Source organism: Dromaius novaehollandiae, chromosome 3 (assembly GCF_036370855.1).
Source record: "Dromaius novaehollandiae isolate bDroNov1 chromosome 3, bDroNov1.hap1, whole genome shotgun sequence".
NCBI classification, from domain to species: domain Eukaryota; kingdom Metazoa; phylum Chordata; class Aves; order Casuariiformes; family Dromaiidae; genus Dromaius; species Dromaius novaehollandiae.
Window position 1 is genome coordinate 85,202,358 of NC_088100.1, and position 23,904 is coordinate 85,226,261.

A 23,904-nucleotide genomic window follows, 5' to 3' on the forward strand; every position below is an offset into this window, starting at 1 on the left:
GAAAAAAAAGGATAAATCATAGCCAGCTGCTGCAAGGTAAAGCAGGTCCAAACTGCTTTAAGTCAGACATTCTAGAATCTCTTCTAAAGATTCTTGTACTCCACTGTCTAGATGTAGCTGTTCTGTCAAAGTATCACCAGCCAGTGGTTCGTGATTGCCTTCTTGCTCCAATGCTGGTGATCTTGTGAGCACTTACTTTATTGAGAGTTTGAATTAATGCTGAGTCAGAAGAATCTGACTTTAAGTAAAGATTCGTGGGATGTTCTTCTGCGTCCACCTTGTGTCTGTTTAATAAAGCCTCAGTCATTGAGTGAAAAGAAAGTTAACACAGAGAAATAGTAATGTTAATTCAGAGTCCGAAGGATTTTATTACATGCTGAAAAGCATAAAAACTCTGCAAAGGTATCATATAAGGAGGCCTTTTGGGGTTAAAAGAAATCCAAATCCAAAGGTGAAATGAGCTTGACAATTTTATATCCAATACATTCATTCATATATTTCAGACCCAACCCCCCCATAATGCATGCCAAAATATATATGATACAAGGAAATATGGTGAAAGTAATAGCAATAATTCCATATCGGCAATAAATTTGAACAATTGGTAAACGAAAATAGCTAATGAAAACCTCTATTAAAAATGCAAGAGAGGAAATGAAAACATACAGGAACTGATTGAACTTGTATGATGGCTGTGGATCTTCTACAGGGAAGGTTAAACTGTCTTTCTCAAGTATATCTGCAGAAAAAGCACATGCAGTTAATACGTATTTCTACTCTGCATTAGAAAGATGTGAATGAAAGCACTCATATTCTTGTAGTGATAAGGAAAAAGGTTATTTCTTCAACTGCCAGAGAGACCAAATAACATTGAGAATGTTTTGTGATTGAATGAACCTTGAATAACTTGCACCAAAAATAATTAGCAACTCTCTAAAACTGATGTTTAATGTACTTTTCCAGGGGATTGGAAAATTATAATCATAAACGTATATTTAAAAGGGGTAAATTGGATTATTAAGTTGATTAGGTTGTAGAGTCTGGACAAAGTCATGATATACTTGAAACTGAGCTCAGTCAGAGAAAATATAATTGTTGGTAACAAATAATTTGCAAATAATATGGCTTTACTGGAAGGCAGCTTTTGTCAAACAGTTTTTGTGTGTATTCTTAAGGAGATTAAATGTTTAATTTGTAGCAAAGTGAGCAGTATCTATACTCAAACTTTTGGCATAAAAGACACCTCATATACTTCTAGAAAGGAAGTGTATTAGTCTTATGTGATAAAACAAGTTTTTCTATAAGCAATTGAATCAGTGAAGTCTGGTTTTATACTAACTTGTGTTCTTTAGCCCCTATCAACCCCATCTTTCCCCCCAGTATTCCCTCACAACAATGCATAGTATGTGCTGGGGCTGGCTTGGAGGTATGTTTGTGTTGATTAGGCATTTTGTACATTTGTACATCTTGTACAAATATTTATAGCACAGAAGTTATAACACTACCCAGTAGATGGAAGTAAAAAGTAGATAAATTAAGCCTAGAAGTCTGACGGATTTTTACAATATGGATAACCAACCATTGAGAAATATACCTTGTACGGGAATTGGATGCTTCTTTCCTCTAAGGCTTTACGTCAAGTCTGGATGGCTTTCTTAATACATAGCTGAAACAGAAATAAGTCTGGAGAGAGATTTTGTTGGTGAGATTCTAGATTCAGTGTTACCCCCAAAATCAGATTAGAAGAACAGTCTTTTTCTCTGTTTTTCCCTCCTGACCTTTAACTGTATGACTCTGTGGTTTGCTATTTAGCTATATGTTGAGTAAGCACAGTAATATTTTTGTCTTTCAGGTATGCTTGTGAAGTGCTTTGTAATCATCAGTAGTAGGAGCATTTAATTGATATTAAAGATTGGTACAACCTTTGCAAATAACTGAATTTTACAGAACTTAGAATAAGGAAGGAAGAGGGACAAAAGAATTTTGAAATAGGTTGACACTTTTGTGTCTTTGAAAATGTTATTCTCTTGAACGGGATAATCAATGTCATGTAACGCAGGTTGCTATTAAACCTGCAGTATGTATTCACCAATGCTTCTGTTGGTAATTGGTGAATGGCTGTCATTTTGTTTGTAGAATATAAAAATTTGTTGTTTAAACAAATAAAATAGTGATACTGGTATTTGAGCAAGGATACTGAGTCAGTTACTTTCACTTGAACTGTATGGGTCATTTTACACCAAACCTAAAAAACTAAAAAAAAAAAAGAAACTTTAATTTTAATTCTACTGTTCTAATCAGGCAAAACAAGCAAATGTGAGCAAAATGAAGAAGCTTGCAGTAGTGCATATTCTTGAAGTGAGTTTTTAATATCCAGTTACATTCTTTCTGTTCAAGCATGCGACCCAACATCTTCTTGGGGATTAGTGAAGGCTCTGCCCAATACAGAAAGTGGTACTATGAACTTATGGTGGACCATCTGGAGCCCTTTGTAACTGCAGAATCAACTCATCTACGAGTGGGCTGGGCATCAACAGAGGGCTACTCACCGTATCCTGGTGGAGGAGCAGAATGGGGAGGAAATGGTGTTGGTGATGATTTGTATTCTTATGGCTTTGATGGTCTGCATCTGTGGTCAGGTATGTTACCTTTTTTTTTTTTCCTCTCTCCTCCATACAAGGATGTTCATTTGCAATTCCAGTGAATTTGTGGTTTCAGCAGCAGCAAAGTGAATCAGATGTTTCAGCTGACACTAGGAATGATATCCAGAAATGGCATCCCATATCAGGATATTTTAAGTTGACAATGCATGTTTAAAGAATTGTTTTATACAAAGTAATACAGATAGAATAATAATTTATGTTTCAGCTTGGGACTGTTTCTTTCTTTTTTTTTTTTTTTTAATAGTAACTCTAAAGCTTTGCTTTAAAACTTCAAAGGTGCCGAAAAGGAAGCCTGACAAAGAGTAGCCTGGATTTCTAATTCATATGTGATACTGTAAGAACAGTCTGAGAGATTTAACTTATAGGACTTTTTACAGGTTTTTAATATTGTTATTTAGTTTAAAAGTTTAAAAATACTTTAGAGGTGATGAAGACTTTTAAGTATGCTTTTTATCATACAATTTAAAACAAGATTTTTTTGTAGTGATGTCAGTGTTTAATACATTAAGACTGACCACTTGTTTCATAACTTGCATAATCATATTCCTGGCTTGCATATGGTGTGTTTGGTCAGGTATTCATCCTTAAAACATCACTGGCCAAGCTTGGATCTCATCTTTAATAGTAATTTCTGTATGCAGATACAGTTGGTAAGAAAAGCTGGACTTCGTGTCTGAATTATTCAGATTTACTGTTGATTCTGCAAATCTTATTCTACCTTCAAACTGGGTTAGTTGAGCAAAATCAAAATAATAAGACAGAAAACTTCTTCTCTTTTTCATAGTCTTTTTTACTTAAGTGATGAGATTCCTAAACATTATTTGGAGTGGCTAGTCCTCCATATGGAGAGTCCTAAACTCAAAGGCAAACTTCTTGAAAAAAACAAGTTTCTTCTTCTGCAGTCAGATCTTGTTGACAAAAAATTTTCTGCTTCTATTTTGAGAGATTACTGGGCAATGATCAGTGGTAGAACTGATTGTAAACTGTGTTAGGCTCATCAGATTGGCAATTCATGCCACTGTAAAGATATGAGCAGCATTTCTGAAGCTCCTTAGTAGATATGAGAGACATTTCAGATGTACATATGATTTACAGTCTTTGAAGTTTTGAGGCACTGAGGCCTCAAAACACTTGGAAGAGAAAAGTATTTTACATTTCAGAAGACTTTCCCAATCAAAATACCTAAAGATTGTATTATTAAGTAATAATACTTCTTCTAGTCTGGCATCTTAGGATGCCATTTTTCCTCTCATGTACAGTGAGATTTACTTTGGAACAATGATACAGAATTAATGCTGTCAGTAAAAATGTCATAATTGTGAGTACTGCTAGTCTGTCTCTGTACAGTGCTTTTCTGTAGATTTCTCAGTTTCTCAGGATTGCTCTGAGCCATTCCCATCTTTTGTTATGGAACTGACTACTCCTATAGCAAACTGACTGAGGACATCCTGTGTTGGAAACGTGTAGAGAATCAGCAAGAGCACCTGAAAACATTTCTTTTTCCTAACCACCAGTTTGAAAATAAGTTTTTCAGATAGGCCTATAAGGTGAATATTTGTCAATAGCCAATAGTCAAGGCTAAAGTTGAGGGAGTGTGATTTGTCCCTTTTCCCTCCACCTACCTACACCAATTAATCTGGATGTGCACTTAAAAGCAATGCTGGTTTTGTTAAGCGAATGGGTCAAGTACTCAGGACCTGTGGTTTTAAGGTTGCCTTGCCATACAGACTTATGGGTCTGAATTATATTTTTGCAGGTTATCAGAGCTTCCATGCCTCTTAGTACAGAGGCATAAGCCATATCAATCAAAGCCATGATTTCCAGATTTTATACTGCTGGCTTAACTATAGAAATCATGAAAACTATGGTCAGCTGTCTGTCAGAGAACTGACCATCCCCAAAATTCAAAGTCGATTGTAGCACAGTGAAACCATCTTCCAGGACTAGAGGTAGAACTGTTTTTGTTGGACCCTTGTTACATATTCAGCAAAAAAAATCTGTCTTGAGATGTTCAGAATTAAATTTTAGTCATGCTCACAAAATTTCATTTCTAGAATATGCATCTGCCCTTAGCATTTTGTTATGCTTTTTAACTTTACAAAATATATTATGTTTATTTTCATACTTTTTCCTAATTTACAATTTTTCTTTTTTAAAGTGCTCTTTTGTCTTTAGCCAGGATGCAAAAACAGGATGTACATTTATGGAAAGTTTTCTTGTACATCATTGTAGAAAGCTGCTGTTTTGATCGTCTAATAAACTCTTCTCAAAGAGAATGTTTTTCTGTATCATTCCAACAAGGGTTTCTTACTTCTCTTAATTGTTTGGCATCAGCAGGTGTGTAGGCTGTGATCCTTTTTCAGTCCAGATCTTTACTGTCCTAAAGAAATTTTTAGCTGGACAAATCTGGTAGCATTCATGTCCCTTTAGCCTATCAAGAGGGGCTGATTGCACAAGAGCAGCTGCCCTACAATCTTCAGATTATTATTTCATATGTAGCAATATCAAAAAATCAAAAAGTCATTTTCCGTACCTTGAATACCAGAAATACGGGTTTTTTTCTTCCTCTTTGGGGGAGGATGTGTGTGTGAAGATTTATCTCCGCAAGAATTATTGAGATTTTTTTATTTTGCTTCTGTTGAAAAGTTACATCCTTTTCATCTTCTTTTTGGAAGTATAGTGCTTTTAGTTAAGTCCTTTATGTTTACAGAAGGTGAAAGCATAGCTAAAATGTCAGTACTTCTTTCTTAATGTGTTACAGTTTATCTCATACAGACCTTGCAAATCTTGTTTTTTGAAACCGTGTCTAGAGCTATTTTCATACATCTTTCATGCTTTTCCATAAATTTTCTAGTGTAAATAGCTCTTAAATACCAGAAACAGTCTATTTCATATTTCTGTAATCTTTTGTACGTTATTTCTCTTGAGAAGCAGGTGTGCTTGTGTAGCTGTAATATGATAGCAGAGAGAATGGTCCTTTAGAATTAGTACATGACACGGTAAAGAAAAACACATGTATTGCTGAATGTATATGCTGCAGAATTGCTCTTATCTTTGGTATATGCTGCAAAAATGCTCTTATTTTAGGTCAGATTTTGAAACTAAGTAGTGTCATGCTATATAGGTACCATGATCTGGCCCCTAATAACAAGTACCCTGCTTTTCCCAAATACTTTGAATTACAGTACTTGTCCTTATCTTGAATAATGAAGCATTCTAAAGATGGGTATGATGATATACGATGTACCATATTACACAGTAATGTTTTATTTGCACTTGTACTACAGTAAGGAATAAAATTTAATTTTATGAGTTTTGAACATTATAAGGTATCAGCAATTACTTTCAGTTACGTTAAGTGTAATTTAGTTTTAATTTTTATGATTAAAATAGCTCTATATTTTTGTATATGTGACTGTATGCTTCTCTTCACCATATTGCAAATTTAAATCAGGTCTTAGATGTTATAGGTTAGATATTAGTGAACTGATGTATACGTACTCTGTTGCTTTGTTTTCTCTTTCTCTTTTTTAGGCTGCTGTGAAACCTTGTACGATTCTCAGAAGTTTTGCTAAATGTATCTCCTTTACTTCCATAGGTTGTGTAGCACGGACAGTAAACTCCCCCAACCAACATCTGTTAAGAACTGATGACGTTATTAGCTGCTGTTTGGATCTGAGTGCCCCCAGCATCTCTTTCCGGATAAATGGTCAGCCAGTTCAAGGAATGTTTGAGAATTTCAACATAGATGGCCTCTTCTTCCCAGTTGTCAGCTTCTCAGCAGGAATAAAGTTAGCATCCACTGTAGTTTTTTCCCAGTCTGTTTTCTTAAGTAGATATAAATATGGTGAATGTTTCCCTGGCTGTCTTCACTCTCATTTCCCTTTCTGACATCTGCTTCTTTGGCACAGTTCCTGTTCTAGGATAATAAGTAAGACTTACAAAGGAGTCCTGAAGAGATGGTGCATCTGTTGTTTTTCAGCACACCAATGTATTCAGGTGGTTTGCAAATAGAGCTTAGAAACAGCTTCTTTATCATTTTTTAGCTGACAGTACAATGCATGTTGCCATTTACCCACTTCCAGGACAGCCTTTAACCAGTGTGGGAAGAAAAGCATCAATCTTCACTATTAAAAATATATTTGCCGTAACCCACTTATTATGAGGTAGTAATTACTATTTGAAGATGCATTATCTGCCCTTTCCTTAACAAATGGTGATAGGCTTTCTTTTCAGCAGGATGGGTTAATATGAGGTCAGTTGATCTGTATTCTGATTGCTGTAGCAATTTTCTATAAACTTTCAAGTCACATTTGAGGTGCCAGATTTCCCCTTCCACATATTCAATAGTTTGGGACTGTAATATTAAAAAGACTTTATGATGCTTCAGCAGGGGGACTGACTTTAGCAGAGCTGTGGCCAAGGTAAAGGCTGAAAGCTGATTTTTGTTGGAGGCAGAGCAGTGCTGTTAAGGATCGTTTTAAGACTGTGTTAAATGCTGCGGAAGTAAAGAATGTGTCAGCTTTTGTTACAGATGCATTAGACTTTGTGATAGATAATACAATGACAATAGATATATGTGTGTAAATAGTACATATGTTGGTAAAACTGCATGCTAAGATGCTTACAAACTATAAACATAGATGTCCTATCTCCTTCATGATAGAAGTATGTGACGTTATTCACACGCTGAATGTGCTTCTGGAGAGTGCTCAGGTGCAGCATTGACAGCAACCTCATAAGACACTCAGATACAAAAGAAGAGACAAAATCATTCTGTCGTAATGCTAGGTATTAATTTGGCCCTTTTTTTGGTTCCTTCTTGGATGACAATGGTCTGAGAAGGATTTTTTTGGTATTATGTCATTGCTACTTCATGGTCATCTCATTCACTGAATTTTTCAGTAATAAACAACATGAAAAATTCACCATTTTGTAATGAATGAAATAATGCTTTCTCCTAGGTTTCTGATAACATAAAAAGCGTATGGAAGTTTTTTGTATTGTGTCCTAAGGATTTAGTATTCTGTGACAGAAGAGACATAATCATGTTGTACTGAGTTTTCAGGCTCTTTTCTCAAATCTTCAGTGGAGAGAGTTCAGAGGTTGTGGATTGGTTACTTTGGGTTATAACCTCTCCTTTCCGAGGCTAGGAAGGCTGTTGCTTCCTTCATAGGCATGCTAAGCAAACTGTTTATTATCTTTCTCTCTCTTCTCCTTTAGTCTCTCTCTTTTATTTAGAATACTTTTACGGAAGTGGAAATTAATTAAAAGAAAGAAGAGGTTAATTTTCATCAAGTTTTAGTACTTACTACTTCCTAAACTCCAGTACTAATTAGAGAAAGTAGAAAGTTCAAGAATGCAAATAAGTTGTAACTTTTTTTAATAGTGTTCAGTAAGGTTTTTTTTTCTTTAACATTGTTCAGTAGTTCTTAGGCACACAAACTGATTACGTTTGACACCAGAGGTGTCAGTTATGTAAATTAACTCTAATATTTCCAGGGTACGTTTCTTGCTTGGAGGTCGCCATGGAGAGTTCAAATTCCTTCCTCCACCCGGGTATGCCCCTTGCTTTGAAGCTGTCCTACCAAAGGAAAAACTGAAAGTGGAGCACAGCCGGGAGTACAAACAGGATCGCAGCTATACAAGAGACCTATTGGGTCCAACTATCTCTCTGTCACAAGCAGCTTTCACCCCAGTTCCTGTAGATACCAGCCAGGTAGGGAAATTAAAGATTGCATTTTCTCTCTTAACCACAGATGTTAAAGGCCTATGTTAATTCAAACTTGGCTGAGTTTGCAGCTTTTCTTAAACTTGTTTTTTCTTGGGGTTTGGTTAGTACAGTTCATTGCTAGAAGCTGAAAATTTGAAAAAAATCAACGGCATAGTAAAGTCTTATAGTACTTACTAAAAATTTCGTATGTTTCCGCTCAAAAGCACTATAATGAAGAATATGTTTTATCCTTAATTTAGAGTGCACAAGAGTATTTGAATTTTGTTATGTTTCATCATTTACCACTGTTTTGTTACTAGACAATTTTATTGTTCTTTACTTTAAAATACAGTAGACCTTGCATCATTGTAAAAAGGTTTAGACCAGATTCAGCCCTATTTATTTACTGGGCTTGCAGGTTACAGAGAGTATTTGACTCACTACGGACAGTAAATGGCATGCATTGAAATTATGTTTGCTTTTATTTTACTTAGTTAAAAAGACCAGTAATTCTTTAGCAGCTTCTCTGATAGCAAAGAGCTCTATCTCTGATCACAGATCACAAGAGTTCATTTTACACTTGACCAGAGTTCTGGATGATGCAGACTTTTGGAGACTATGTGTTCAGGTTTTACCATATTTAGGAACTCATTTCTGAAAATCATAAAAAAGAATGAACCTAGCTAGTTTGCTGCCAATATGTACTCAATATGGCATTCTGCATGTATCATGTAATTACTGTTCTGTGATACTAATAATTAGGGTAATATTACCATGATTTACAGAACTGTATGTTTGAGATTTCTGGGTTTTGAAGTAGAGTTACCTAATTTCAAATTTTGGAGATAGGGTGCCTTGCGATCCTGATCTCACTTGTCAGCTGTCATCGTCATCTATCATTTTTTTTTTTATTGGAGTGTAGTTCTCAAGTGGAAATATTTGGCTGGAGTGCTTTTTAGAAAATTACATTGGTTGTTGAAATTTTTAGCTTTTTTTAGCTGAGAAATACCATCAGTTTGGATAGTTTCTGGTCATCTGTCAGAAACATATTCCATGCCGTTTGGCTGTACTGAATTTAAAACTGTTTTCCCTTGCTGGTCCAACTCTGCAACTCATGAAAGGATAGATTAAAGTATGTCTGCTGATCTAAGAATTCTCACTCACTTTGAGCAGCTGGTTTATCTAAAGTTCACCATTTATGAAAGTCTGGTTGGCACTGTCAAGCAACTTATTTGTAACAGCCTCTTTTTCTCTCCTCTCTTTAGATTGTTTTGCCTCCACACCTGGAAAGGATTAGAGAAAAATTAGCAGAGAACATCCATGAACTTTGGGTTATGAATAAAATTGAACTTGGCTGGCAGTATGGACCAGTATGTACCTTCCAACTTCATTTTCTGCTAATTGTGTAATATTATTTGGTAAATTGGTTTCCTTATTATAATGGCAATAATTTTTTCCCCTCTTTCCAAAATTAGCAAGGTTTTAGACTCTTTTCTCCAGAAGTAACTGGGAACCAACAGTGCTTATATATTTCTGAATCAAAGTTCTGGAATTAAAGCTGTTTGCTGCTTAAATATTCAGCCAGTTTAACTGCCAGTGCAGAAAGCTTCTGCTAACATGTGGCAAGAGCTGTGACAGATTTCCTTTTGACTTCTCATTAAAGTAGCTGCCTGGTGGAGTTATAATAAAAACAGGTGTTCTTGCTTCTCCTTACTTTTATTGACTGACATAAATCTTTCAGAGTCCAAGATGGATTAAAAATAAGTGTTGCTATTTTTCCAAGGGTAGGAAATGCCATTAATTTTTCCTTTCTACTTCCTTTTCTCCTCTTCAGACTCATGTATGTATTACATGCTCCTTATGCTGTTTCATTATCTCTTTCCCATTTCTCGTGGAGTATAGCAGAAAAAAGTGTGTAGCTTCTGGCTTTGATACAAAAGAGAATGTGATCTACTGTGTTAATTAGATATTTTTAATCATTTTTAAAAGAAGTCTACAGGCTAGTTATTTGAATTGCAAATGATATTGATTATGAAGAACTACTGTTGTGAAGAGTATGTAGAACATAGTAGATACTAGATGTAAATTTAAAAAGATGTATAAACATAAGCACATATATGTATTTGTGTTAATAAACAGTTTTGGTCTTCTGAGGAATTCAGACTACATATTTAATGTAAGTAGGGTATAGATATTATATTTGGTATAGCATAATACAGTACTTTGAAATATTTGATTAATAGAGTAGACGCGTTGGCCTTTTTGTTACCTTCCTGACCAGCTCAAATAAAAAATGCCAGTTAAATTAATGTGACAAAACTTGCTAATTGTGAGATAATCATACCAGCTGTGAAGTAGTCTGCAAGCACTTTTAGTATACAATTATACACCATCAAGAAGCTAGTTGTATCCTTGAACATTATTTTGTTTTAAACAATTATATAAGAAGTATAGAGCTAAACACTTATAAATGTTTTAGTTGTATTCAGAATGTAACCAGGTATTAAATCTTTTAAGTTGTTCAGCTTCCATTCTCTGGCTGTAGTGCATTATTATTATAGCATTATATGTAATAGCTAGTCCTTCTGAAGAAGTTGTGTTTTTTCAGCTTTAGAATCTGTGCCATGAAAAATCCAGCAAACAAGGTAAAAGACAGAGATTCCTTAGGTTCAAATGTTTCCTCAGATTATTCCACATATCTGCTGTGGATTGCATTTTATATTCCCTCCTAGATACATGTTTCATCAGACCTGTGTTTAATATTGTCCAGTATTGCATGCACTTCTACTACTGAATTTATACCTGTAACAAAGCAAAATGACAAGCTAACATAGCAAAGCTAGAGCACATTTTGAGGAATTTTGTTGGCTGGCTCATCAGAAGCCCGAATATGAGAAGTATACAGATACACAATTTGGTATCAGTGGTATGCATTTGCATATCTTCTTTTCTCTTAATCTTTCCTATACATTTAAAACCAGCCACAAAAATTAAGAATCCATATGTGTCAGGAGTTCTGTCGTATATAATGTATTCGTAAGGCAGTAGATTTTATACTATGCTCATAAAAGGGGGGGAAGGCAACCTATAAAAATTGAATATGTGATAGGAGTATTATATTTTGTAGTTCTAGAGTGAAACAGAGTCACTCGGGGAAATTTAATTAACAGTGGAAATATGAGGAAAATATCTAAAGTCCAAGATTTAAACTAGTTCTACTGAGAATTAAAGTGGTCCTTCTTATTGGAGACTATACTGAGTCTTTATTAGTGTGTATTGCTGTAAGTCTGGAAAACAAATCTGAAAATAAACATTTTCAGTGTCTATTTAAAAGCATTTCTTTTCTTAGCTGCTAATGATCTTGATGGAGTCAGCTGACAGTTAAATTGTTAGTATTGCTTGTCCAAAGAACATTAATCGCATCAAATGCAGAGAAAGATTCCCTGGAGATCGTGAATATTTTGCAATCCAATTCATGAACAACAGTCTGCTGTTCAACTGGATAATTATTATGCGGTTAGATGGGGAAATGAAAATATACTGCTCAGATATGTTATAGAGAAATGTGAGTCTTTTTATTATTTTATGAGGTTAAAAAAAACCTAGATTGAGTAGTGGCATTCAGTTTAGTTATCAACGTAGAAAAACACAGAACAAGTACAAATAGACAACGATAAATAGAAAATAAATTTTGATTATCAGTGATCCACGTTCATAGTTACTCTGTGGGTACTCACGTGTGACTAACACTCAGGACTTTAAATTAGAGGAACTTTATCCATAGCCTAAGGTGTGCAGGTGTCCATTTTTTCTTTCCCTGCTCTAACACAAATTGCAGGTTTTTTTAAAGTATAGTCTTAGATACTGCATTTGGATTTACTGGCATGATGTTTTTTTATTTTAAGACATTTGCATTAAAAAATCTAAAGAGAAGCTCCTCTGTTTGATGCAATATCCAGGACAAGCAATCAGTTTAATTGTGATGGATTACTTTTCTGAAAGCCAGAATTTTTATGCCAGTTTATAAGCTATTGGCTTTCTTCTTGTTTTTTAAACATCAGCTCTGATTCTTTATATGAATTGCAGTTCAAACAAAGCTACTGAGAACAGATGTACCTAGTTTGATGGTACTACCTAATTGAAGATTCTGGCCTAGTACTTTTTTCCGTTAATATAATTTAAAAGCCACTACCTAATTGAAGATTCTGGCCTAGTACTTTTTTCCGTTAATATAATTTAAAAGCCATCCTATATTCATCAAATTAATACAAATTTGAAAAAGTGTATCAATTTTGCTTCTTAACTTCAAATGTTAACATTGTGTTCTCCAGCAAAATTTTATCCAAATTATCAAAAGTCATAGTTAATGTTAGTTTTGCAACAACTTTCACTTTACAGCTTTAAAGATTAATTAATAAAAGGATGCTCTGGTAGTGTAGATCCAGTATATGTGCAGTCAGAGAGCTCAAGCTGCTGCAGGAGCACAAGACACTGCATGGCGTACCTCTCCTCAGGGTCTGTTGAACAGAGGGCTTTTTCAGAGCTGTTAGGGAGTCCCAGAAGCATGTGTTTAGGCTTATGATGTCTTCTCCTATGTTGAATTGTTCTTTGCTACCAACCACACTGTGGGTGAAATTGTTGAAGTGCTCCCCAGTTTGCGTCTGGTGAAGTAAAACAGGTTAACTCTCAGCTTCTTGTTGGCTGCTGCCTCCCTTGAAAGCTGTGGAGGTTATGTCATCTTCAGTGGCACGGTTGTTATTTGCCAAGTGTCAAGCAAATAATAACTCTGTGCATCCTGTCAGGGGAAAAATACGCTGGGATTTATTTCTCTTTGCAGATCCGTCTCTTAAACTTTGTTACCTAATTGCGACTCTCTTATATTTACTTCATTATTTTCAAGGTTTATTATCTTTTAGTGTCCAATCTGTTCAGTTTGGAAATGTTTTAAGTATATTAAATGTAAGATTTTGTAATTTAAAGTCTTTATTGCTCGGATATCACTAGAATGCAAATAAATTAATATCCTAGTCATTTGTAACTGCTCAACAGTTGTTTTCTGCTTGTACACCACTGCCATAATTTTAAGAAACACAAACATTTGCTGAATTAAGGCAGAGGGTAGATTTATCCTTAATTCTGAATATCATTACTTTCATGGGGTAATTACTCAATAGTATTCATATCAAATTAGGTATACCAATTTGATGCATATTTTTTCAAATACTATGCTGAAGATGAATTGTAGACAACCTCTAAATAAAATTATTTTATGGACATATGTCAAAACACAACATAGATTACATTTTTGTTAATCTTCATATATTTGTTGTGAACATATAATAATCCATACAATAAAATGTACAAATCATCATGTATTCCACTTTAGAGCTGTTTTATTTGCAAATGCAAATTCTGTCTCACCTGAACAGAATGATTTTACTCTGAGAATACAGGGTTTTGTGTTTTTTTTTTTTTAATTGAAGTGCTGTTCAATTTGAGTAATGCTGACAAGATTAGCCTTAAGTAGTTTGTGTTTTGGATTGTTTTTCAACTAGTTTTTCAGTTAGTTTTTAAGACACAGTAAATTTATTTCTTCACTGTTTTTTTTCTTTTTCAGGTTAGAGATGACAACAAAAGACAACACCCATGCTTAGTGGAGTTCTCAAAATTACCAGAGCAGGAAAGAAATTATAACTTGCAAATGTCACTTGAAACACTCAAGTAAGTTCTTAGAAATTTTAAAGCTTATAGTGAGACTTTTCTATATAATTGAAGAGTTGCAGTTGTGATAATGCCAGTTATGAAATGGCAACTCGGGGACAGTTTTCACCTAGCCTAGAGGAAAGAGAAGTAGATCCAGGCTTTTAAAAAACCCTTTGTTTTTTTATTTGGTTTAATTATTGATAAAGCAAAATTGACAAAGAACAGATTTTTTTGGATATGGTTAGTAACAAACTGTGCTTCAGGATGTCTTGCTGCTATTTCTGTGTCACCAGTACCTGTTGCCACAAAACAGAACTAGGTATTGTCTCCTCTTTGTGGATGAAAAATGATGTGTGAATGTTGTGGAAGCTCTCCAATTGGAATGCTAGAAAATTTCAGTGGGACATTAATGGGTATGTACAAGCAATCTAGTTATCTGATTTACAGAAACACAATTCCTCAGCTTAGCTCTGTCAGTCAAGCAGGTGTGAGTTCTTACTCTGCTGCGAATGTGATGGAAATCTACTTAACTTAAGTGATAAGAGAGGCAGAAAACAAGGAAGTTCTGAGTCATATTATCTGACGCAACATTTCTTTTCATTACTCCGTATATTTTTCAACATGATTGAACACTATTATGAACTATAAATGATATACTGTATGAAATGTCAAGTTTCAGGAATGAGTTACCTCATAGGATTAAAATATGCTTGCACATTGATACTGTTTCTGCCCATTTTTATATTTATTGTGTAGGTTGGTCTTTTATTCTGTTTTGTTTATTATTCTGTGACTGACTCTCCAATTTCTACCTATTTACTGAGCTGTGTATGTGATAATTATATGTATCAATATTATGCTGAAGGTGACATTCAGCTGCTTCTAGTTTTCTTCTCTAGTTCTTAAGTACTTCAGGGCTCTTTCCCGTCCCACTAGCATTGATGAGTCTGCTTGAAAAGTGAATGGAAGTGTGATTAAAATATAACTCTCAGGCCCCAGTTGCCTTTTTATCCTCCTGTGGTGCTCTCGTTTGTATTTGCTCTGTTTTGGTAGAGAAAATAAAAGGTTCAAATTCCTGTTTTAAGATCACTTACAGTGCAAGAAAATTAGAGTTAGTGGAGGTCAGCTCCTCTGTGCTGTTTTCCACTATTAGACATGTTCTCCTACTTATGCTGGTGATAGATGAGAGAGCCAGACAGGAATTAGGTATGGTATATGCCAATTTAATTTAGCTGTGTGGATTATTCATAACAGATAATGTGTATTGCAGAAGGCAGACACTGGAGGTTGGTTTCCTGGTATTTGACTTTTGCCACCTAATCTAAAATTGGGGTTCAGAGCACGTAACGAATTGGTTTACTTCATGTAGCCAGAACTAAAAATACACTTTAAGAATCTCCTTGAAGCATCCAGAGAAATACTGTTAGAGATACAGTTTTTTAGACTCTAGTGCAAGAGTGGGTAATATAGTAAAGCAGGAGTGGAGTCTATTGTTTTTATTAGAGACAAGAACAAATCAAAACCTTGTTTTCCAGCTTTCTTCCTTGGTGGGAAAATTGGGACTGGAGACCAAAGTTTATACTTCTGATCTCGCTTGCATAATCCATTTCAATCAAAGATATGGATATCACCCTCAGATTTTGAGAAACTTCTGATCTGACTCCAAACTTGATGACTTCAGTCAGAATTATGTCATTCTCTCAGATGTGAGATAGTTTGCATTGGTTAGACTCTAGGAAAGAGGTACTTGGAGGTGAAGTGGGAGAAAGGAACGTTTGTGTATGAAAAATGCTTTCTTCTCTTATATCTTAGATAAGAGATATGTGGTTTAAGCCAAGGAAAAGAATGTACTAAGCTGAGAAATGAGTTACTGAAACTGTTAATTTTCACTGCATTCAGCAAGCTTTATAGCAAAGGGGAGAGCAGGAAGTTGGTTCGTATGCTCTGACTTGCTTTTTATAATTTAAATCTGCCTGTACAGTCCTCCCTATTTTTACATTTTTTCTGCCCCACATTTTCTCCCAGAGACTGTAAAGACTGAGAAATACTCCAAGGACACTGTAGCTTTGCCTGTGTTTAGAGCCAGAGTGGTCTATTACTTTTGTCCAGGATTTATTTTCATTTTCCTGTCAACATTTTAATAATACAACTGGGTAACAAAAAGTAAGATTTGATAACCAATATTGAAAGTAAATGCAAGAACAAATAATTGATGAGTAATAGATCAACTCCTGGAGGTGAATGAGACCTAAGATTTATACTGTTGAATAATGTGACTGTAAGGAAAGGAAGGCGTTTGAGATAATCAGAAACCTAATTAATACTGTTGAGCCTGTTCACAGGCATACATTCTAAGGATGAAAAGTGACAGTAAAGTAAACAGCATGACAGAAAAAGATTTTGGTGTAAAGCAGTGGTGCCACACATAAATTGTTAATAGTTAAGACATATTTCATTGACTTTTATCAGTCTTAAAGGGAGGAAGAAAACATTGTCTTCATGCTTTGACAAGTATCTTTGGGTAGCCAAACATATGAGTGTGTAGTTCTTCCAACATTATATCTAAGAGTAAGCTGGAGAGGAAATAGAGATATACCGCTGTTATGAAGACTTCTGTAAATGCTAAAGGAATAACAAGTATGAATGACTTTTAAAGTTTTATGAAAAAAACATGACATGACAAAATCATTTCTCAGAATCAATTTATGGTGATGTATAGGCTTCTATAGCATATTTCACCCTGAAGATGGTATATGGTGCCTGCTCTGCTCACTCTACGGAATCTTCTTTAGAATATGTTTGACCAGTATTTCTGTACAATTCATTTGTTGCTATAAATATATTTTAAGAGAAGGAAATATTTGAACTGATGTCTCATATAGATGAAATAGCTAGACTGTATAATAGTTCCATTTTGAAGTTGACCATTCATACAGTTTATCTAAACAGTTTAAGAACATCTTGTGGTATTTTCTTAACATCATCAATAAGTGTATTACATGTACAAAAAGGCTGGTGTTGACGTTTCCATATTATCAGGCATGTTATGTTGTCATTCCCATAAGTCTCATTTGTTCTTTTATATAGTGTCATTTATGTATCAACTGACAACTCTGAATATAGAAGTATTGACAGCAATTTATCACTGATTTCTGTGTTCTAGAACCCTGCTAGCATTAGGCTGCCATGTTGGAATTGCTGATGAACATGCTGAAGAAAAAGTGAAAAAAATGAAACTTCCAAAGAAGTAAGCTGAAATTTAAATGTGTGTTTTTTTGTTTTTTTGTTTTTTTGGTTAGGCAGTATCAGTTAAATAAACTGTGTTTTTAACAGTCCTGTATTATATTTCTAGCCTTATTGATACTTGAGTAAACATGCATGCGTATCTGCGTTTTCAGAAATTTTCATGTGCCTACAAACACTCCATTTCTTTAGATATTTACCATCTGACATGCAGACAAAGTTTAAATTTTATGTGATTCATTGAAATTTCTGGCAGTCAATTCATCATTTCAAAACTCTTTCATAGACACAGTGCACCGCAGATACTTTTTACAGTTTTTACACATTCTTCACATTTTTACAGCAAATTTGTCAGTGTATTTTGCTCTTCTGCAAATATTTAAAGAGCCTTTTAAAAGTCCTAGAGTGACCATATAGTGACTTGAACCAGAGAGGACCAGTACAGCTTTTTGATTTTTTTCCACTGTGGGATCAAGAGCTTTGTTGGTGCTGGGCCCAGGCTGGTATAGTGCCCTCTGCTACTGCAGCTCTGAGAGCACCTTTTATTGCCCAGACAAAGTGCCTTTGCTGCTTTCTCAGGACCAATGTGCCCCCCAGCTGAGAACTGAAGAGTTTGGGAGTGTGAACATGATTGAAAGTTATGAAACTGTACTTGGTGACAGGCATACGTAAGCAAATAATACAACCCACTGTACATTTGAGCCCATGTTTTTTAAGTTTATATCTAGACCAGCATAAAACTCAGTGGGATAAAAGATGATTATAGTATGTTTAAAACCAGAAAGGCAAAGAACATAGTTTCAGTATGAGAGAAATTCTGCATGTTCTGTTATTCCTGAATTTGATTTAGAAATTTAGTTTGCTTCATTATGACTAAGAGCAATGGTAACCGCTAGTACCACCAGTAGCATTTTGCAGCTCTGTGCAGGGATGTGTCCTGTTCAGACATGGATATTTCTCCAATCCCTGCTATTGCACATCCTCATTATCCACACTGGGCCTTCACTGGCCCTTACCTTCATGTTACATACTTTGCCTCCATAAAGTCAACATATGAACCCCAGGTCCATGTTTAACTAAAGCACACCTTTACTTTTTCCAGTTGTATGCCAAAAGCACTTGCCCCATTCTGGCAATGCTCCTGCAGGCTTCTGGGTAGTACTTGCTCTACAAGGCAGGTATAAGACCCTGGAGCCCCAAGAGACTTTGATATATACCACATTGGGTGTGTCTCAATATAGATTTTTTTGTAAATAAACAGGATGGCACCTAAGAAACATTTGACTCCTTAAATTAATTCTCTCATAGTAGAATGAATTCAGCAAGACCTGAAATATTACCCAATAGCTCTTGTAAACAGTGCTGGGTTTTAGATTTATTTTTGAATACCAGACATATACTGATAACACTAATGCGTAAGTACACCGAACAGGCATTTTTGCTGTTAGTTGGAACATACTAATGAACAATGTCTAGTTTTTGCCTTCATCCATTTCAGATCCTTTTACTCTTTGACTTTTATTTAAAAATAATTTTGTTCTCTGGCCACAGAGAGCATTTAAATCCCATATGCCAAAATAAATTCCAAAAATATACAAACTTAGAATTTAAAAATCATATACCACACACTGGTCTTAATTAAAATGCTCCTGCCCCTGAAGTGCGATAGACTGAGGTTAAAGTTCCCTTACCTTCCTTCTTTGTTGTCATTACTGAGGACAGATTCAATCATCAGTTTTAAATGATGAGTAAATGTTTATGTTTTAGAAACACTACAGACTTTAATTTTTTCATATGGACATTGCCTCGCCATGATTTTCATGGAGAGTTGTGACAAAGTCTTGTAAGAATCTGAATGATTACCTTTGCCTTATTTTCATAGAGTATCTGTTTTCTGAACTGCTAAATTTGAGAGACACATGAGCAGACATCTCCATTGTGGATGAAAATAAGTTAATCATTTTTTCCAACTTAGTCATTTTCTTTTAGTGTTATACGGATTGTCAAATACTTGAGAATTAACTTGCTGCATGGTTTGGCAAATACCTGATCTGTGCAGTGCCTGTGTGTTCGTGTGTTCATGTGTCCAGTGTTCTAGATGGCAGTGACAGAGGATCCAAGAGTGCCTGGGATGCTGGGGAACAAATAAATTACACTTCAGCTCAGATTTAGGGGACCAATTTGAGAGAACAAGGTAGGAAACCTGTACCAACAAACAATGAGACAGGAAAAGAATATTACTTAAATTGGCATTAATAAAATAAAATTACTTAGAATTACCAATATTATTTTCTTGCTAACTTTGATGCAAACAGAATGTATTATATTTTTCTGCTGGTAGGAATAGAATCTTCATTCTTCTCAATTTCATTTGCATCTTCGGTCTGGAGCTTCTACTGGGCAGAAATGTTAAAAAGATGACTCCCCCTTAATGGCCCTTCACGTGATTTAATTTTCACATGAAACACTGATAAATATATCTGTAGACTTATTTAGATATTTATTGTTAATGCTAGGCAGATTCTTTAAAAATATCAGGAATAATTTAATGTAGAAATCTATAAAATAAGGTGCATAGATAATTTAAACAGTTTAGTTCTTTCAGGTTTTGAAAATACTACATTTTCCTTTTACTTTGCTGTCATTAGCAAATCGTCCTTTTTGTAAGATAAACTTTCATTTTTGAATCCTCATTTTAGTGAAATAAAATGTTAGAGACAATGAGGAATTAAGTTTTTCCTATTTGAGTTTTTCCTATTTGATCTGAAGCACATAAATATCAGAGTTAGTAATGGAGTTTGTAGGTAACATCCACCGAACTTGGAAATAATCTTCCTATGTTTGCCTTATATTGGTCACAATATAATGACTTTTTAGATCCATTTAATTTTATCAGTGCTAGTGGTCCAGTTATAACTAAAGGTAAAAACTTCTGTCATCTTTTAGTTACACAGACAGATTTTCTTCTTACTGAAATTATATGGATTTCTCTTCTTAAAGGTACCATCTTTACCATTCATCTTTGTTTATGCATGTGTTTATGTATTTATGTGTATATAGGTTCATATTTTTACAATACACATTTTATTGTCTAAGGACAGTGGAAAATCACTGGGCTTTATGGAAGCTTTTTGGATTTATTTTCTGTAGCTCATTAGTTCCACATCAACATTTTCAAAGCAAATCAAACAGAAGAAATAGCCTTATTCTAGCAATTTAAGAGAAAAAGCTGAATCAACATGGATGTTTTCTAGACATTCAGTGATTGCCTTTTATGCTTTTGATTATCATTGGCATTCTTTGAGGCAAAATGGTGAGTGGTGGTTACTATAAATTTCATTCACTATGTGCGAGAAACTGAGTAGCAGTATTTGTCTGTCTGTCTGTTTTTCACGTGAACAAAGAATCATCAAGACTTAAGTCTTTCACACTTATTTATACCTGCATTGTACTTTGGTAGAATCATAGACTACAGGACAAGTTAGGTTGAAAGGGACCCCTGGAAGTCATCTGGTCCAACCCCCTGTTTAGAGAAGGGCCAGTTTGGATCAGGTTGCTTAGGGCCTTGTTCAGTCAATTTCTGGTTATCTCCAGTGGTGGAGATTTCACAGCCTTTCTGGACAACCTATTGCAGTGTTAGATTATCCTCTCTGTGAGAGGAAAAAAAAAATTTATATTTAATTGCAATCATGGTATCACTGTGCACCTCTGAGATGAGTCTGGCTGCACTTTCCTGTACTGTAATTTTTCCCATTATGGTGTTAAACACATTGGCAGTTCTCTCCCCTTTTCCACAGAGCCAGTCATCTCATCATAGAAAGCTGTCAGATTGGTCAAGCATCATTTGTCAGTGACAAACTTCTGCTAACTTTTCCCAGTCATAGTCTTCTCTGTCATGTGCTTTGACATGGCTTACATGACAGTCTTCTCCATAACCTTCCCTGGGTGTCACATCCTGAGTGCCAAACCAGTATTTGTGGTGGCAAATTTTAAGGACTGAACATCAATTTGAAGAATATTAAAAAGTTTATAGGTGAAAATAGGGGAATTAAAAGTATTTGTTGGAGTTTCAGAATTGGATATTTTAATGCAGCCTCTTTATAATCTTAATATTCATACTCAATTATTTTTTCATTATCTCACCAATAACGTTTAAGAGATTGAAGTAGATAAAGTAATTTCATTGCTTTAAAATACATGAGATAAAATCTGTTTATTGTTTTAAAGCAAATGCTTATGTAAGATAGATTTTTGGGATGGCATAGTGTTGTTGATTTTTACTTTCTTCACAGTATACAAGAATACTGATGAAGAAATTTATTAAAATTTTAAAAAACAGTCTTTTGGAGGATTTGAGATAACAACTAGTAGTCTCCAGTATATTAAAACAGGGAGGGAATCTTTATTTGTAAAGCAATTAGATTTTAGCTTATGATTTTAACCTAAGACTATGAAATTGGTTAGCAGAAGGCAATAATGAGGTGTAATTGTTGCAGTTGTAAGGCTGCTATTTTCTTTGGATAACATTAATCCATTTTGGTAACTTCTGAACTTTTGCATACATTATGTATAAGAACATGTGTGGCAAATATATTAGTAAAAATTATTGGAGCATAAATGTATTAGGATATACTCGAGTTTTTCACTTACCCATCATCTTATTGCTGTTAATGCTTATAAATTAATTCAGAATGTATGATGTCTTCATTAAATGTCTCTGTTTTCAAATGATTGTTCTTCTACTGTTAGACTAGACTTAGCTTTAGTAAAGAGTTACAGGATGTAGTGTTTAAAAAGGTAAATTTTTCATAGGAGAAGAGATGTCTCATCTTGTATCTGTTGGGTATTTCTGTTCCTGTAAATGATACAGATGCATATTCCAACACTTGGTCAACTTTCCTATAATAATTTATTAACAGTTCTCTTATCTGCTTGACACAAAAGCTTTATGCTATTTTGAAAAACAAAAGCAGCAGGAATCACCTGAATGTAATTAACTCATCTCCTGTACTTTCCAAGCAATTTTGCAACGTTACTGTGCCTGTCATCTTAACCCTTTGCTTTTTTCTTCCCGCTGTCCTATTGTTAACAGTTAAGATTGTAAAATACTAAGACAAAAATTTTGCATTTGTGTCTGTCCTTCAGAGTTTTGGCATCACAGCCACATTAGTTACGAGCTGGGGAGAAGCTACTTCTAACTGACACAATTGTGCCAGAAATTTGCCTTTTCTAATATAGCATCACCCAGCAAAGAATCCTTTTTGGACCAGTTGGAACAACTAGCTAACGTGTACTGCAAAAATAACTTTTGCTGATGGAAATTCTCTTTCTATGAGGAAGTTTTGTCCTGGCATAACTTTACTGACAGAGCTTTTAGGTTATTGAATAAACTGTCCCTTCCATTTCTGCCTACATGGTTAGCTAGTGTCTGGTGAAAAGCAGTTTAAAAATTCAGTTTGAATCTGTTAAAACCTTGAACTTCATTAGGTTTACTGAACCTAATAAAAACTGATACTAGAACTGATAAGATAGAGGCAGAGAGAGTACTGCACACAAAGCTGGTCAATGGCTCATACCAGTAACCCTGACAGATGTGTTTATACTGCATGTGTAAGTTGCACTGTATAGCTTCACAAGTTTAAATATCTCATTGATGCCATTATTTGAAGTTGGATTAGGTTGTCTTTGTTGTAGAGAAAAATGACAGCAACTAGCAGACTCGCTTATTACCATCAGACTGATTGAGTGTAATTAAGACATTTGGAACTAAGTAGTCAAAAGCTTACAAAAAGAGGATGAATTAACTACCCAAGTAACCCCAGAATATTAGACTACTTGGATGAAATAGAAGTTTAAAGAGATGGCTGATTTGCCCTAGTACTTTTAAATCTTTTGGTTAACTTAAGAATCTGTGAGTTGAATGAGTCAAAAAAGCAGCACTTGTGAATTAATGTTAGGTAAGTGACTCATTGCAGTGATGGTGTTTGTAGTGCAGTGTGTTCATATATAAAATGACCTTAGTGAAAATCAATAAATAAAATCAAGTGTTTTTTGAGACATTAGCTATTATCCAAAGCTATGTGAAGCATTCTTTGCAATATAGGGATCCAGGTAATGTTTTATTAATGTTTTCAAATGTTTTTGCACTACTCTCATCCATTGACTAAGGAGGATACTGGACTAGAATGATTAATATTATTAATGTTATCATTATTATTTTAACGAGTACTTCTACAAAAGATTCAAAAGCTGGTGCATCCCCTCCCCTCTATAGACCAGTGCTGGGCAAGTCTCCCACACTCAGATGAATGCATTACATAAACTTTGGGGCTAGAGATAATTTGAGCTGGTAAATTCCCGTGGTGTGGCGTAGTGTCATAAGTTCGGGTTGGGAGCTTAATAAGTCATTATGTGCTGCATCCATTGCCATATGCATTGCATCTATTACTGAAGAAAGCTCAGTCGTAAGCAAAGAGGGAGATGACTATAATTCTGTGAATTTATTTCATAGAGGTAAATAATGCTTTATTCTTAGGACTGGTAAAAATAGTGAGGAAATTGTCTCTCCATTCTGAAATAACG

At 34.8% G+C, this 23,904-nt stretch overlaps 1 protein-coding gene across 1 annotated transcript in view; it reads left to right on the forward strand.

The window, feature by feature from the left end:
* RYR2 (ryanodine receptor 2) overlaps positions 1–23,904 on the forward strand; it is a 470,020-nt gene that overhangs the window by 248,353 nt on the left and 197,763 nt on the right. Inside the window, exons 20-25 of the mRNA XM_064509351.1 lie at positions 2,398–2,639; positions 6,262–6,454; positions 8,166–8,382; positions 9,642–9,746; positions 13,994–14,097; positions 17,243–17,326. Of these exons, the coding sequence (XP_064365421.1) occupies positions 2,398–2,639; positions 6,262–6,454; positions 8,166–8,382; positions 9,642–9,746; positions 13,994–14,097; positions 17,243–17,326 (945 nt within the window). The remainder of the gene's footprint in view (positions 1–2,397; positions 2,640–6,261; positions 6,455–8,165; positions 8,383–9,641; positions 9,747–13,993; positions 14,098–17,242; positions 17,327–23,904) is intronic.